The sequence below is a fragment of the Brienomyrus brachyistius genome, chromosome 15 (genome assembly GCF_023856365.1).
Source record: "Brienomyrus brachyistius isolate T26 chromosome 15, BBRACH_0.4, whole genome shotgun sequence".
Classification (NCBI taxonomy): domain Eukaryota; kingdom Metazoa; phylum Chordata; class Actinopteri; order Osteoglossiformes; family Mormyridae; genus Brienomyrus; species Brienomyrus brachyistius.
In genome coordinates, this window is record NC_064547.1 from 6,294,386 (window position 1) to 6,311,998 (window position 17,613).

General features: G+C 47.6%; 1 protein-coding gene across 2 annotated transcripts in view; it reads right to left on the minus strand.

The window, feature by feature from the left end:
- The window catches only part of LOC125709187 (potassium/sodium hyperpolarization-activated cyclic nucleotide-gated channel 2-like), a 53,051-nt gene that overhangs the window by 16,708 nt on the left and 18,730 nt on the right, over nucleotides 1-17,613 (minus strand). For both annotated transcript variants that reach the window (XM_048977371.1, XM_048977370.1), the window contains 2 exons: nucleotides 16,479-16,640; nucleotides 8,859-9,077 (listed from right to left, as the gene is read on the minus strand). In XM_048977371.1, the coding sequence (XP_048833328.1) occupies nucleotides 8,859-9,077; nucleotides 16,479-16,640 (381 nt within the window). The remainder of the gene's footprint in view (nucleotides 1-8,858; nucleotides 9,078-16,478; nucleotides 16,641-17,613) is intronic.

Consider the following 17,613-nt stretch of genomic DNA (forward strand, 5'->3'; position numbering starts at 1 on the left):
CTAATGAGGCAGTCGGTTTTCGCTTAACGTCTAACTTTAATTCATTTTCAGGAACACTAACTTTCAGGTGAGGCGCAGACTAAACAGACAGACAATTTAGACCATCTAAAACGAGAATGGTGAGCATTGTATGAGTAAAAGTTAGCACACCTGGTTTGCGCATAAATGTCTTTAAGTTCTTCAATGTAACGAACATACTGAGGGTCTGAGTGTTATATCTCTGTCAGTCCCATACAACTGCATCAAATTCTTTCACCAAATTAGTTACATTCAAATTATTTAGCCTCAATTGACTGTGTGTTGACACAAAATATAAATTACCCATACATTTATCCATCCATCCATCCATTTTCCAAACCGCTTATCCTACTGGGTCGTGGGGGGTCCGGAGCCCATCCCGGAAGCAATGGGCACGAGGCAGGGAACAACCCAGGATGGGGGGGCAGCCCATCGCGGGGCACTCGTACATTTATTTGTAGTATTATTTTATAAGTTTGATTATTAAAAATAGTTTGATATAAGTTTGATTGACGTAGATAAGGTACTATTACGTGGATTAAAAACATGCAATAACGTAAGCTAAACTTCTAAAATGAAAAAGAACAATGAACCAATGAACCAATAATGTCCATTAGGACAGTTTTGTGAATAATACACAACTGAACTCAATTATACTAAAACAGATAAACTGTTGACACAGAGACATAATTGAACCCCATTTACAGTCGACAACCGACATTCAGCATAACCTTAAACTTCACCTGTCTGGGAAATTCAGACAATAAAACAAATTAAAATTGTATGGTGCAGAATAAGGTTAACCTAGGGCTGAAAAACATGACATCATCTAAATAAAATGTTTACGTTTCTTTACAGGTTTATTTGCGGCAACATTTATATATGTCACTTATTCAGAAATGAATGGCTTTGCCACATATTTTCTTCTTTAACAGCTGCGATGTCTCGCACCGTATGCTCTCTGGAAACTACGCAGCTAAGTGGCCCGTCGTCACATGTCACCCCCCCCGTTCCCCACTCTCCCCAGACCGGCCGCCTGCCGCACCGGCTCCAAACGCCCACGCATCTCTTCAGATGGCCTGCCAGTGTCAGTTGCTCCCTTCGTTCGCCTGCCGACTCGTAAAGGGCACCTGTATTTACCCCTGCCTCCCGCAAAGTGCTGGTTTCGGGGCGCGTGGCTGCTGGAGCCCTGAATCATGCTGAGGGGACCGGCTGAAGGGTCGTGTGAGGAGAGGAAAGGCAGCTTAGAGGAAAAGGCAGAACCCAGACATCCGCGTCACGCGGCATGGGAATATACAGGTCTAATGCACCAGTCCAAAACTAATATTTAATATTACTTTGTTTATTGTTTTTAGCAAAAGTGACAGTGTTGGAAAATAAAATATATATATATATATATTGTTTCATAACTACTACAGTTCATATTACATTAGTTGTTAAGCTAAGCAGTATCGATAGAAAGTTCGCGTTTTTGCTCCCTCCTAGCTCCAGGGGACAATCTGCCAGGGAGCTCGGAAGGAGGGAAAACGTGGACCAGCGATGGGTCCCTGAGGATTGTATTGGGGAACTTCACTGTCCAATTTCATTTTGTCTGATAGCCGCATCCATGAGGGCCGGGTATGCAGTGTGCTTAGATGCCATCCTGGGTAAATGCCCGACTTGCCCTTGCCAGTCTCCACCACTGAGGCCATGCATATTAGTTCCCTATACCAGTGTTTCCCAACCCAGTCCTCGGAAACCCCGGACAGTCCACGATTTTGCTTCCTCTCAGCTCACCAGTACCAAGTATTCAGTGTTCCTGATTGGCTGGGAGCTGGGAGGGAGCAAAAACGTGGACTGTCCGGGGTTCCCGAGGACTGGGTTGGGAAACACTTCCCGATACATAATATCAAAAGGTGTTTCTCACTCACTCACAGTGCGGCTGCGGACAGGTGACCCTGATTGGCTGGGAGCTGGGAGGGAACCCCGGACAGTCCTCGTTTTTGCATCAAGTTCCTGCCACCTGGCCATTATTTACATGCCCGTGTGAGTCGCCCCCCTCCAGACGGCTCGCACCCAAGGCTCACTCAGCCATGCTGAGAGCTGACACTCCTTATCTGCCTCTGAACAGTCCTTCATTTTCCCTGTTGTGGATGTGTAGTTCACCCTCACCAGCAGGATCCTCTCTCACAAATTGTCAGCATCCTGCCATAATCTTCTCAGACCTAGTCAGCCTTCCCACAAACACACGATATGCTACATAATCAATAATAAAAAGCAAATAGAAAATCAGACAGGGGAAATGAGACATCCGGACACCGCTGGGTACACAAAGATACGCAATTCAAATTTCTATAAAATGGCACTATGGCATTCCTAAAATATATGTTAGATTTGACTGTAATCAGAAGAATTGAGACCATCACTGGTGGGGCTTTCTGGGGCGGATGTGTGACTGAAATTTCATTTTACAATACAAAAGCAGGCAGCAAAAAAAGATGAACAAAAACTATTTAAAAATCTCTCCGATAAAACATATATGACCTTTCCCACTTCCTCTACTTGCGAATATGATAATCTAGCTTCCGTGTGAAGACATTTTAAATAACAAATTCTACTGTTAGGTTCAGCAGAAGATGTGCCCATTCCACAAAGTATGCAAAGACAATTCTCATATATTTTTGATTTTACTAAAAGAGCCAACTGTAATGTACAGATCCGTGGGAACGTCGTAGGCAGTAGGGAAATGTTTAAAGCTATTTTACTGGGTAGTAAGCACATATTCGCTTAGAAAAAAAACACAATTCAACATTATATTAAATGCAAATTAATAACAGCACAATAGAAACTAACAAGAATATCTTCTGTTCTCCAAAACATCACTGATATCTCCTTGGGTGGCTAGATGAACAGCGCTTCACTTCCCAAACCTCTCCTCAGGGGCACCCCAGCCATTCCATGTATTCGTTAAATTTCACCGCCAGCTCAATGAATTATTTATTTAATTACTTAAATAACGCAGTGAGGTATTAATTAGCAAGACATGATATTCTAGTGGTCCAGTCAAGAAATATATGGGTGCATTGGACGGTTGCTGCAAATTACTGCGGTAATTTTAGGTTTTGAAATGGCTGACACACTTCCACAGACATAATATCAATTTTTCACCAACATGAAGATCATTTAGACATCATTGTCTTTGACTGACTAAGATTTCGCACAGAACTGTAGACCGTAATGTTAATGAAGTCTCTCGGGCAGAAGGGTGGAGGGCAAAAGGTGGAGGAGACCATTGCTCATTTTGCAACCCTACAGAGAGTCAAGCATCCCTGTGCCTCTGCGACAGCGATTAAACCGGATTCGGATGGAATACTGCATTTGTTTTGGCAAGATGTAACAGGAAACCTAAACTTCTCGTGGGGCAATATAAACTAAATTAATACAGTGTATGTCTTCCAGGAGCAGCTTCTGTATGTAGCGGTTTGTCAGTGTTATCATTAATTATTACAGTTTGCTACCATCTCATTATCACCGAGATGGTAGAGCTATGCAGAAGGTAGGCTACGCTAGCATGTGAGTGGGCCTTTTGCGAATGTACAAAAGCACACATCTCTGATAAATCAGACATGCTGAGATTTCTGGCTCTCCTGTGCTTTTTCAGCCATTGTTTTCTGACGGTTGTGCCAGCAATATTGACTGTGCATCAGTCATTTTCGTCCATTCAAGCAGCTACCTTAATAAAATATCCATTACGCTGTATGTAATAGAGGAAAAGATATAAAATCAATATTCCGTGTCGCTTTGGATGCAGGGCCTGCTAAGCAACAGAAATATGATGATTTTCAATTACGTGTACCAGCGGTGCTCTTAATAACTGTAACTATGACCTGTTATACTTGTAATGCCGTCTTTTATTAAACAGTCTGGTGGTTACTGTATAGTGAACTGCAAAATAAATTTACCTAAAATAAGCTTTGGTTAACTTAGCAGAGTGTTTCTCAAACTTGGTCCTCAGGGACCCCGAAGGGATCCGCTGGGAGAGAGCAAACACATGGACGGTCCATGTGTTTGCTCTCTCCCAGCTCCCGGTAGGGAGCAAAAATGCGGACTGTCTGCCGGGAAGCTGGGAGAAATCAAAACATGGCCCATTTCAGTGTCCCCCACGACTGGCTTGACAAACACTGATTTAGCTGCGCACCCATAGTTCACAGTGGTAAACGTAGCCCTGACTTGGCCGTCTGTGTGGGCTTCGAGTTCCCTGCTTTACTCTGCACACATGCAGATGCTCCCCAACAGCATCCCGTCCATGTAGTGCTGCCCCAGGCCTCCCGCAGCCCAAACCCTTTCCAGACTGTTTTCCTTACTGAAAACAGATGTACATCAAACTTGTAACACTAAACATTTTGTTAAAGATTGTGCTTTCTTATATGGCCGATTTAACCACAGACTTATTTGGTTTTCTCTGTTTCTTTGCAACATCTGTTAAATCCAGGAATTGCGTCATATAAAATTAATCACGTTAAAAATGGTAAAATCAATCTCTCATGAAAACAGTCTGAATGAATGAGCTCCAAGCTTAATTCTAATTCAAAACTAATAGAGCTGTTAGCGACACTAAAATCACTGACTGTCACTTCACGTCTTTAATCAAGTGCTTCCCCAGTTGGCTTCGTTCAGTCTTCCGATGAGGCAGCACTTCTAAAATGCCGCCACAATGGTGCATCCGATCCATTCCTTGCAGTGATCAGGCAGAGTAGTCACCCATTCACAGAGGGAAAGCCATTTGTCTCCCTGCATTAATAAGTCACATATTAAGATAAAGAAGTTGCATGAGCTATAAATATCCTACAACTATTTTAAAAATAGCATGAAATACCAATAGCGGGGTTGAGAGACAAGGAACCTACAACTGGACCTCTCTCACCTGATCACTAAACTACATGGTAATCAGAAAACACTTGTGGATCTTTCACAAATCGTATTAAACGGGAATATGTGGCACCCCGTCTATCCAATGGAGAACCAACTTTCTTATTTCCTGTTGCTTAAATTCCCTTAGCCTCGTATTTTTTCCCCTGAGAATCTTTTTCCGGGTCTTTGCATATTTCTTCCTGAAATATCTCCTCTTCTAGACAGGCGGCAGTCGGACTCTTCAACCAACACCTATCAGCAGATACGTGGTTCTCGAAGGGCCCCCGGCGAGCAGCACAGACCCGGAGCCAAGCCACAGCTACCATCTGTGCCATTCCCAGCCCTTTCAAAACCAGTTTGGAAGAGCAGGAGACAGGCAATTCTCTGGACGAGGCAGGTCATCACAGAGCAGCCTGTCCTCTTTTCCTCTGCTGCGCCTTGCCAGCTGCTCAGTAATCAAGGACGAAGAGACAGCTTCCGTCGCCTTAAGAAGGCCATCCCCGGGATGCCAGGCTGCTGCCTTGACAATGTCCCAGAATCCCACAGGAGACACAGGCCTATCTAATAGTGAGGCCACTCAGGCATCTCTCCCATATCATCCAATCCATCTTCAGAATTCAGTTGTGGTATTAAAGGGACAGTGTCTGCGTCAATGAATGCATCAGATATCTATGCATAAAGCTCCAAAAATCTTTTTTAATTAAATATAATGTTTAAATCAGCACTTTAACATTACTATTATTACACTAAATGAAACATACAATATGGGACAATGAAGATCCATCCATCCATTTTCCAAACCATTTATCCTTCTGGGTCACGGGGGGTCCGGAGTCTATCCTGGAAGCTATGGGCACTAGGGGGGGCAGCCCATGCAAACTCCACAGACATGTGACCCAGGCAGAGACTCGAACCCGGGTCTCAGAAGCGTGAGGCAACAGTGCTAACCACTGTACCACCATGCCGCCCCCAGACAATGAAGATAAATGTGAAATTTCTTGTGAGGATGCATTAATGCCTATCTGAATGCAATTAATGTGTCATGTCTTATAATTACAGTAATTACCAGCTTAAGAAGATTTAGGAGCTTTACTTATAATCATTTACAGAAATTTCATAATGAAGTGCTGTGCAGGAACTGATTTCCACAGCAAAATCTACCTTTAGTTTTTTTGTCATTGTGTGAAATTTGCCATTATCTTCATTGCTAGTGCAAGTTATCAGAGACGAGCTGCTGACTGATTGCATTAGCTGAGGATTACAATGCAAATCGTCTTCCTCCAAAAGAGGGCCGGTCTAACTGAAGGCCAGGCTACAGAACCTCCAGATCTGCTATCACTCCCGTCTACAAAATGTACAGGGGTTTATACGGGCATTGAATTTATTTCACATTTCCTGTTTTGTTTGATGTGCAAATCAGTTCTTGAATCACTGATGCAATCAACTTAGTAAGTGTGAAAACTGTGAACTAGGGGCGAAGAGTCCTTGGTAGTGACTCTGGACTAAGTGTGCTTTTCATTTAAATTTTCCGAGGTTTCCGAGAGATTTCAACTGGAATGTCCCCTGAAATTGGAGCTCCGACTCAGAAGGGAGGGGGAACCTCTGACTTAAAGATGGCTGCCCTTTATCAACAGAAGTGAAAGCTGTAGATATATACAGTTTATTGGCACTGATGTCTTATTTTTGTAGTACACACAGTACCATCCAACCACTATCAGTGGACATGTCGCTGAGGTGTTTGTATGCGAAAAAAATATCCCATAATGCGTTGTTATCCTTCGTTGTTATTGCTAGCATAGGCTAACAGTGAACCTGGCTAGAACTAGCATTGCTAAATGGCTTTGTACTGGAATGCGGTGTGAGGTCATTATCAGCACCAACTTCTGACCTCCAAGGTAAATGGAACACAGCATAATTCTCAAGACTCGAGTTCCTGCACCTTCGAAAACAACCCTCTTAGATTCTGTGAGGTTATATAAAGCAGTTCTGGGCATAAACCAACACAAATGTGGCATAAATAAGCTATAGGGGATAGAAAGATTTTCATGCTCGGCGTCGCAGTCGGGACAGTCTAGCGGTTAGAGATAATGAGATTTCAAGGTTACTCTAAACGGCAGATAAGCTGAGAATTATCCGTTACCTTCTAAGCTTCATGTTTAGGCAATTCTCCAGTCTCAGCCCTCGCACGTATCCCAACTAGGAAAATCAGTTCTCCATTATCTAATTTCCACGATTGATCACTGTTCGAAAGGGTTTCCACAGGGCATTTGTAAAATCTAAACACTTACATGCATCATAACACTGGGAGGACGTGTTTCATCCAATTAGATGACATAAAACTTTCAACTAAGAATAAACTGGCACAAGCCTCATTACGTTGGTCTGAATTCAGTTTCCTCTACTTATCAATATTCAAATAGGTGCTGCAAAAGTATCTTTTTGCTCTCGAGGAAATGCCTGTCTGTCATCCACAACGATTGCTCTTAAATGCCCATGAGCGGTTTGCAGCACCTTGCACGTGTATATGCTGAAATCGCCGTGCCCACTTCAGGCACACGGTGAGTGGTGAGCCTAAGCGATCTCACGAAATGAACGGAGCTCTGAGCCGCATCACAATCAGCTGATCCTGAGCAAGAGGTGATGCTTCCTGCATCAGAATCACACCTGCCAGGTTTTGCCAGCAGCAAAATATAATTTGGATTATCGCAGAAGATGTGCGAATGAGCTGAAACTGTCAGCCGGCCGCTTTTAATGCATCTTTTCGGGTTCAGAGTGGAGGTTCCGAGGGCAGAGCTTGGGGGACGGGACGTCGGTCCCACCGGCAAAGGCCTGCTGGGAGCCTCTTTCATTCCAGTTTCTAGGAAAACACCTTCCGATAAAAGCCTTTATCTATGTGATAACACAGCGCATTCTCACATTTTCCACACACATCATTTTCACTTATTATCGTTTTCTTGGAAATACGATTGATAGTATTACAATAATATTGACAATAAAAGGGCAGTCAGTCTGGCTGTCTATCGATTGTCAGAGCTGCCTAAATGGGTTTGAGGACAGATTATGACCAGTGCTGCATTTTGTTCGGTTTCTGTTCCATTTTCCATGTTTGTTGAGCTTTTATTTACTCTCCTGAAACACTCCAGCTGACCACTACTTTGCCCCATTTTCTGGAACAGCATGTGTGTGCTCTCCTGGGGAAAACCGCGTCTGATATATCGGCCAGGTGAAGCTCACTGACCAGCTAATGTCTTTCATCACTGGTATCATAACAGCTTTCAAACAAAAACCAGACCCACAGCTCACAGAAATATTTACAGCGGTGCCAGGCTCTGATGAAAGTGGCGATTATATAAAGACTGTTTTACGAATCGAAAACTTTAATTTTCAGTAAAATCTAACCAATACTGCTCATCTACTGTTGTTAGTGAAAATAAACCCCTAAATCTTTCTTATAAATGTCAAGCAAACTCAGTTCCTATCCCTACAGACAAACATGGGAAACGCACGAGACATGGCTCTCTTCTATATCCCAGTCATGCAGCAACCTCTAAGCCAGTGTTTCCCAATCCGGTCCTCGGGGACCCACAGACGGTCCACATCTTTGCTCCCTCCCAACTCCAATAATGTCTGTGGATCTCCAAGGACCAGATTGGGGATCGCTGCTAAGCAAAATGCAGAGATGTGGGTGCCTGGACAGATGGAGAAAAATGATGCCTAGACTTCAGGAAAGGTCAGCAATTGCAAGGGAAGGAGGCAGACATGACCCCTCACGTTCTGGGCCGTAAACACATGCTCAGAGTTGTAAATATAAACATCACAGTGTTTCTCAGCGAAATTTAACACCAGGTCCCAGCAGAGGGACCGCAAACAGAGATCAACCTACTGGCCAAGGTGGGGGGAGGGGTGGGTTTACATCAGTGAGAATAGAGGTGTCGGTGAGCGCCTCCTACCTTCTCCTGGTACTGGCGCCGTGACGAGTCCAGGGACTGGATGAGTGCGGTGGCGTGGCCGATGAACATAGCGTAGCAGGTGGCGCCCACGATCATACTGAGCATAGTCAGCCAGATGTCAGACATGCTTTCCGGCGCCTGCCGCCCATAGCCGATGCAAAGCATGTGACTCATGGCCTTGAAGAGGGCGAAGGAATACAGCTCACTCCAGGAGTCATTCTGGGGGAGGGGGGGACAGAGAGAAGGGGTCGTCAGCACTGGGCCAGGGGCAGGGACGACCCTTAGCCATGCCACAGCGCGTCCCAGAAAACGCCGAATCTGTGATGTCTGCCTTCCTCCCAGCTGCCCCCTAATCTGCTCACAGGGACGACCACATTCCCCCGGCAGCAGTGATTATACATTCAAGCGTCGAACCCCTGAAAATAGAGCCGGCTGCCCCCGTCAGCCTGTTATCTTCCGAGAATCACGCTTATACCTGTCCCCCAGGTAATCTGCCTTCGCCTAAGAGGGGAAGACCTTTATCTTTGGTTTGTTTTGAACTGTTCTCAGCAGACGCTTGGCATTTTCCTGGAGTTATGCAGGATTCAGTCTCAGGCACTATTTTTAGCTGGGGAGGTGAGAAAAAAAAAAAACACCAGTCTGACTTGAAACATGGAGACAGTTTGACAGTGGGAGCGAGCGATGGAGAGCGGGAGATTAAGAAGATCGGCAGAATGGCAGGGAGAGCAGATGAGCTCCGAGGAGCCTGGCTTCGAGTCAAGGGTGGCAGATGAGAGCCTCCACGGCCTCACGCGGCCCCACTGGCCCTCCGCTCTGACGACGCCCCGCTACTCGGCGCCCCCTGCAGGTGTGGAGGCAGCATGCCACCCCGCCATCCTGGGCACGGAGCGGGACAGGCCGGCTGGAGCAACAGGCGGCGACGTCAGAGGAGGCGCGTGACGAGGATAAACACGCCTCCCCGCAGGCGCTAATGTAGGCGGGCGGAGACGGTAGGATGAGCATCTGAGCAGCCCCAGCTGACGCCACCGGACCAATCTGGCAGGGATGAGTTCGCCGGTGCGTATGTGCAGACACTTGTTTTCATCAAAATGTAGAGCCACACCCCCCATCTGAAGCCTACAGAGGATGGTCCTGTACGATAACAAGTGAAAGAAACCCAGATCTGCCACAAAGAACCAGAGAGATTATTACCACAGGCACCAAAACCCATATTTAACAGTCACAGGAAACCCTAGTCCTATAATCGGTTTGCCTTCCTCTGAATTTATGATGTTCCTCCAGTGAGTTACATTTTGCTCCAATGGACTCTCCTATTAAAGCCCCAGTGATGTATGTCTTTAATCTAGAAGCAGACAGCACCATATCTTGAGTTTCAGCTCTGCTAGAACGGCAGTGCGTTTCATCAAAGGCCGTGACGGTGTGGTGATGCACGCCAAAATGCTTCACGTTTTCTACGCCGTAAGACAGGGGTAGGGAACCTGATCCATGGAGAGCCGGTGCGGGTTTTTGGGATGGCCTCTCAGTCAGCCAATAACAGTGGATTCCAAGGACTGGAGTTGGGAATCGCTGCTTTGTTATTGGCTGACTGAGAGGCCATCCCAAAAACCCACACCCACACCGGCGCTCCATGGATCAGGTTCCCTACCCCTGCCGTAGGAGGTAGGGATCGGCTTTTGTCGGCAAAGAACGTTAACTTAGAACTGCATTATGACACCTATAATATCCTGTCATTTGACACGACAGATATTTTTGCTAAATTTACCTGAGCCTTGAACTCAAGATTTATTTAATAAAAGTAGCCATCGGGAACATCGGCAAGTGACGTCTTGCATATTCTGTGCGCGAGGTGACAATGAGTATGATCGCCGAGGGGGAGGGGACCTCGAACGGCGGGGTCTGGCTGAGCCCAGGTCGACTCCATTAACCAACAGCTGTCGCAGAGCCGCCGGTGATGCAGCAATGCATGTTCCGCATGTCCTGCGGGTCCCATGCCTGTCCGGCCTCTGACTGCTCCCGCACCTATACGCTCAATGGGCGGTTCGTAAACAATCAGGGGGATAGACTGCTGACGGTGACAATCGGCGAATGTCCCTGATACGCTGTGAGAGGCTGTTGTGTCGCTGTGACAGGCTGCCATTTCATATTCATCCTTTCGGTGAAGTTTGACCACTCCCAGATTTAGGGAAACTACGTAAAGTGATGTTGGTTTCTCAGTGAGAGGGAACACTCCAGAAAATAAAAGTGAATCTAACACTTCACCATCGGTTTTAACCAGGTAATTGATAACCAGCATAGGTAAGTTAGCAATACTTTCTGGTTTTCTGTTACTCTCTTTTTTCAATCTTTAAACCCTGTCATACCTGCTGTGTAAAATATCTGTTATTCCATCCATTTTATTATGCCGATGAGTATGCTGGCTTTTTAAAAATACGGCTCAGCTTGTAAAGACACCTTTTGATGCCGGCCGAAAAAAGGGCTGCACAGCCCTCCGGGGTAGGTGGATATTTCGAGCCAGCTCTGCGCGTCGGGCTCTTTGAGGTCTCTCCCTGCACAAAAGAGACCCCAGAATCCACTGGACGGGCCAGTGCATTGGGTCCGTAAATGTCACGCATCGCCGAGCAGCCTAAGGGGAGGTGCAGGACATGCTGCACCAAGCACTTTTCATAATCCATCCATCCACCTTATGTTTATCAAGCACTGGGTCAAGCCGGCCCTGAGGCATATCCCAGACAGTGTGGGGTCGGGAGAGACCCTGCGCAGGATGCCCCGTTTAAAATGACTAATTATGCAGTGATTAAAAACAAAAGATCACAAATAAAAGGAGACTATTTGTTATGGGAGGATTTTAACTGGTACCACCTCCAGGAAACGTGTCTTAGACCCCTAGCAGTGCTTCTGTATACAAGTATATTGTATATTCTGACCCAAATGGTCCATATCTCGTCTCACCCTACTGCCTTTATGTTTGTATTCCCCTGCATATTGGCTGCAGATTGTGCTCCTACTAAGCAGCGCAATTAAACAAATTAAATCTTTGTGACTGATTTTCTACACATTTTCCTGAGTGTCCTAAGGTCTTATCTGCTAGTCTTTTGTAATTTTATGTGGAAACATAAGTAAAACTGAAACTGCGAAATATCTTTACTGCGTACTAAATATGAGCTTAAAGCCAAGACTGCCAAACAAGAATGACCAGGAGCTTTTCCGTCTAAAAGAATCAGGGCTAACTGGTCTGTTGTTATTCAAATGATCACTACTGCAGTTTTTCTGGCTCGGTTTTATTGGCTGTTGTACTCTTTGTGGCTGCTGTAGGTCTTTTATTCTGAAATAATAACAGGGAGAGTTTGCTGAATCCATCCATCTTCCAATAACACTTCTCTAGTACAGAGTCACGGGCTGGTGACCTATGAATAATAACTGCAATTACTAATTAATTTCTCAGAAAAATAAAATGCCAACAACTATGAAATATCATCAAAAAATTAGTACTGTCCAACTAAATAGATTACCACTCGACAATAAAAAAACTGAATTTCTTTTTCCCTGAAATCGCTGTTGCATCATCTTTCCCAAAAATGGACAATGGGTCCACGCAAACACTGACTCTCTCCCCACAGTGCCCCCTACTGGGACTGTTTCATTAATGAATTACCAAGTTGATTAAAGCAGTGTTTCGTAACCCAGTCCTCAGGGACCTCTGGACAGTCCATGTTTTTGCTCCCTCCCAGCTCCCTAACGGATTCCCTACTGGATTCCTTAATGGATTAAAGCATCTTGTCATGCAAGGGATTCTGCAGATTGTGTTAAGATGCAGTTATTTGGCTGACAAATTAGATTTTAAATCCATCATAAAACTGCAACTAATTGGTAAATGTACTGTAAGATCTTGGAAGTTATGCTATTTTGAATACTTTAGCAGTGCAACAAGCCCTGTATATGGATGGATGAATGGATGGATGGATGGATGGATGGATGGTGTGCCCTATGATGGGTTGGTGCCCCATACTGGGTTATTCTGTCTTACACCCATTGTTTCTCGGATAGGCTCTGAACCTGAGAATGGAACAACCAGGTACATAAAATAAATGCATGAATGAATGAATGAATGAATGTAAATACTTTGCCACAGTACAGTGCCTGTGCTGGTCCATAAACATCCTCCGGTAAAAATGCTGTTTTGATTTCACAGATTACATATTGTGTAACAGTAGTATGAATGAAAGCATTGTTTTTCTGATATATTCACACTAATTGTTCCCGTCCAAACCCACAAGAAGCCTGCCACACTCTGGATGTGAGCGAGGCGTGCCCAGTGTGTCGCACACTGCATGCGAAGCCTGGCACACTGTAGATGTGAGCGTGGCGTGCCCAGTGTGTCGCACACTGCATGCGAAGCTTGGCACACTGTAGATGTGAGCGTGGCGTGCCCAGTGTGTCGCACACTGCATGCGAAGCCTGGCACACTGTAGATGTGAGTGTGGCGTGCCCAGTGTGTCGCACACTGCATGCGAAGCCTGGCACACTGTGGATGTGAGCGAGGCGTGTCCAGTGTGTCGCACACTGCACGCTTGAGAGCCACTACTCTCCGATCTGCTTGGTGACACCACAGTGTGCTGGAGTGCAGGTTTTATTAGTTGTAAAACCTGACGCTTTGACTGCGCCATAAAGCACAGCCTGTCATTACCGCTGCCGTTTGGATGAACATTGAACAACTGTGAGGCGCCCTTCCCCTCCCCCCCCATCCCCCCCTGGACCCTGGTGGCCTGTCGTCACCCTCCTAGCACAGGGGGTGTTCAAGTGTCCATCATAGCTTTTAAATTCTCTTTATAGGTTGACTCAAAGGGCAGGGGGCATGCGTCACACCTGAAAAATGTCCAGTCAGACCCCAGGCCACATTTATTATTGATAGTATTACCGCTGTTTTTTTTTGGTTGCGTGGCAGGAGCCTCGCTGTCACACAAAGTCACTTTCACAACACGAAGTTAATACAGATAGATATTTCTGAAGACGCAATTCAGGTCGAGTGCCTCGCAAAAGCCGGGCCCTGTGGGCCGATTATCTGGTGGCTTTTTTGCTGCACATGCTTAAATGTGTAAGCAGACGTCGCGCCTCGTGTAGCAGGCGGAGAACGAACGCACACCCACCTCAGGCCGTATCGATAGATCAAGGGAGTGGACTTTCAACGCTTTGAATAAGCAATGACAAACACTGCAGCCTGTCAAAAAGTCAATGCAAGTTTCTTTATGCAGAGATCCGAAGTAAGCCAACACAACACAGGAAAAGCATATTAACTCCACCCACCGACATGGGTTTCGACCCCCAGAACTCTGGGTGCTCGCAGTGACAGCATTACCCACTAAGCCAACATGCCACCCCTTACTGCAGCCACGCCCCTCACTGCAGCCACGCCCCACTCTCTGCATCCATGCCCCCTTACTGCAGCCACGCCCCACTCTCTGCATCCATGCCCCCTTACTGCAGCCACGCCCCACTCTCTGCATCCATGCCCCCTTACTGCAGCCACGCCCCCCTCTCTGCATCCATGCCCCCCTACTGCAGCCACGCCCCTGTACTGCATCCATGCCCCTGTACTGCAGCCACGCCCCTCTCTGCATCCATGCCCCCCTACTGCATCCACGCCCCTGTACTGCATCCATGCCCCCCTACTCCAGCCACGCCCCTGTACTGCAGCCACGCCCCTCTCCGCATCCATGCCCCCCTACTGCAGCCACGCCCCTGTACTGCAGCCACGCCCCTCTCTGCATCCATGCCCCCCTACTGCAGCCACGACCCTGTACTGCATCCATGCCCCTGTACTGCATCCATGCCCCTGTACTGCAGCCACGCCCCTCTCTGCATCCATGCCCCCCTACTGCAGCCACGCCCCTGTACTGCAGCCATGCCCCACTCTCTGCATCCATGCCCCCCTACTGCAGCCACACCCCTGTACTGCAGCCATGCCCCCCTACTGCAGCCATGCCCCTCTCTGCATCCATGCCCCCCTACTGCATCCACGCCCCTGTACTGCATCCATGCCCCCCTACTGCAGCCATGCCCCTCTCCGCATCCATGCCCCCCTACTGCAGCCACGCCCCTGTACTGCATCCATGCCCCCCTACTGCAGCCACACCCCTGTACTGCAGCCATGCCCCCCTACTGCAGCCACACCCCTGTACTGCAGCCATGCCCCCCTACTGCAGCCACGCCCCTCTCTGCATCCATGCCCCCCTACTCCAGCCACACCCCTGTACTGCATCCACGCCCCTGTACTGCATCCATGCCCCCCTACTGCAGCCACACCCCTGTACTGCAGCCATGCCCCCCTACTGCAGCCATGCCCCTCTCCGCATCCATGCCCCCCTACTGCAGCCACACCCCTGTACTGCAGCCATGCCCCCCTACTGCAGCCATGCCCCTCTCCGCATCCATGCCCCCCTACTGCAGCCACGCCCCTGTACTGCATCCATGCCCCTGTACTGCAGCCACGCCCCTCTCTGCATCCATGCCCCCCTACTGTAGCCATGCCCCTGTACTGCATCCATGCCCCTGTACTGCATCCACGCCCCTGTACTGCATCCATGCCCCTGTACTGCATCCATGGCCCCCTACTGCATCCACGCCCCTGTACTGCATCCATGCCCCCCTACTGCAGCCATGCCCCTCTCTGCATCCATGCCCCCCTACTGCATCCACGCCCCTGTACTGCATCCATGCCCCCCTACTGCAGCCATGCCCCTCTCCGCATCCATGCCCCCCTACTGCAGCCACGCCCCTGTACTGCAGCCACGCCCCTCTCTGCATCCATGCCCCCCTACTGCAGCCACGCCCCTGTACTGCATCCATGCCCCTGTACTGCATCCACGCCCCTGTACTGCATCCATGCCCCTGTACTGCATCCATGCCCCCCTACTGCAGCCACGCACCCACAACCAGAGTCGTCTCAACCAGAGTACTGACAGTTGCTGATCATCTTAGCTTAATCACCGGGCTGGTGTTTGTGAGGAATGAGTGACTTATGCCTGATATCTGAACATTCACAATCCTCATTTTTTCCCGAGTGCCTGATTCTCCTCCCATGTGGTTCTGCATGACCTTTTACCCAGATCCCCTGCCCGGTGTGTGTGCCCCATTCCCATTCTCACTGAGAGTGTATGCACTGATCTCCCCGCCTCTGCACGTGTGCCTGCCTTTCCTTTTGTTCCCAGAATAGACTACCCGGCTTCCAACCTTTGATTGTGCCTGGTTTTGATCTGAGTCTAGTATATTGGTTCCCTGCGCACCAGGTGCCCCGTGATAGCAGATGGTCAAGTCAAAGTCAAGGTCAAGTCAAGGGCAAGTCAAGGGCAAGTCAAAGTCAAGTCCTTTATCTGTCTTATGCATGATGGACATACACTGGAATGGTTATGACAAGTCTTGTGTAAACATTACTCAAATACAGAGACACATAAAATTTAAAATAAAATATGAAAGTATAAAAAGTGCCCGCAACCCCAACAGATGACAAAGGTACAGTTATTGCACATATAACATTGCAGCTTGCAAGGTGTTAATTCCTGCGTTGTTTTCACCAACACATCTGCTTCTGTTACCAGGGCGGCTGGGAGGCAGGGAGGGACATACCACCATCTTGTTGAGCGACACCCAGCAGTCGGAGGGGAAGTCCTGCAGCATGGGCACCAGGAACTGCAGGCAGCCATCCCAGTGGCACAGCAGCAGCATCATGCCGATCAGGTTGAAGATGCGCATGACTGCACTGGCCAGGTCGTAGGTCATGTGGAAGATCTGCCATGGACAGGGAGGGGGGAGAAGGCCTGTTATTCAGAGAGGCATTAAATAGGGAGGGAAACCACACTGTTTGCAATACGAGGCAGCTAGGAGGAGGGGAGCAGCCCAGCTTAAGCAATAGCTCTGCTCCCACAGAGCGTGTCAGTCCTTTCAACAGCCATCCTTACCTGTTATTACCTGTTATTTTGTAAGCTGTGCATTCAGCCTGAAGCACATACTTTAAAAAGAAACTGGTAGAAAAGCACCGAGGCAGTCCACCATCAGGAAATGCTCCTATTAGCCAGGACTCAAGGCGCGTTACAGGTGCCGAAGCCTAAACGTCTTAAACAAAACAACTCGACACCGCTGGCAAATTCTACCGCAGTGGACAAAAGGTGAGAAAACTGTTCGGTACAGGCCTGCACCGTTGACGCCTGACAACAGCGAAACCGTCATACTTTTGCTCTGACTCCGTCCATCTTTCAACCTCAATATGGGGCCGCAGTGGACGGAATGGGCAGTGCGCACGAATGCACTGGCTGGCACACACAATCACGCACTGCCGGGAATTCAGAGATACCGAATCGCCTTTCCGCATGCCTTCAGACTGAGAGAGGAGACGAGTTTACCTCAGAAGATACAGACGAAGGTGTGGAATGTATGTGAACCGCACGATAATTCAGCTCAGAGTTGGTGACAATAAACGCAGATAAAACTGACAATGACTTTTCAAGTCTCTCAAATATCACTATCTGATCTGGAGAAAAACACAACCTTGGGCAGCGAATAACCGGAAAAATAAAAACAACGCAGGCAGTATTGGGTGAAGACTGAACACATGCTGAAGCTCAATGCAAAGCGTGGGGCACTGAACTCCAAGCTTACGTTTAAACCTGAACAAACATACGAATGATCACAACCTCCATCTGGGTAACAATCAAAGCCTCTCCCATTAGTGGGACTGTCACTTTAAAAACAAATCAGCAACAGC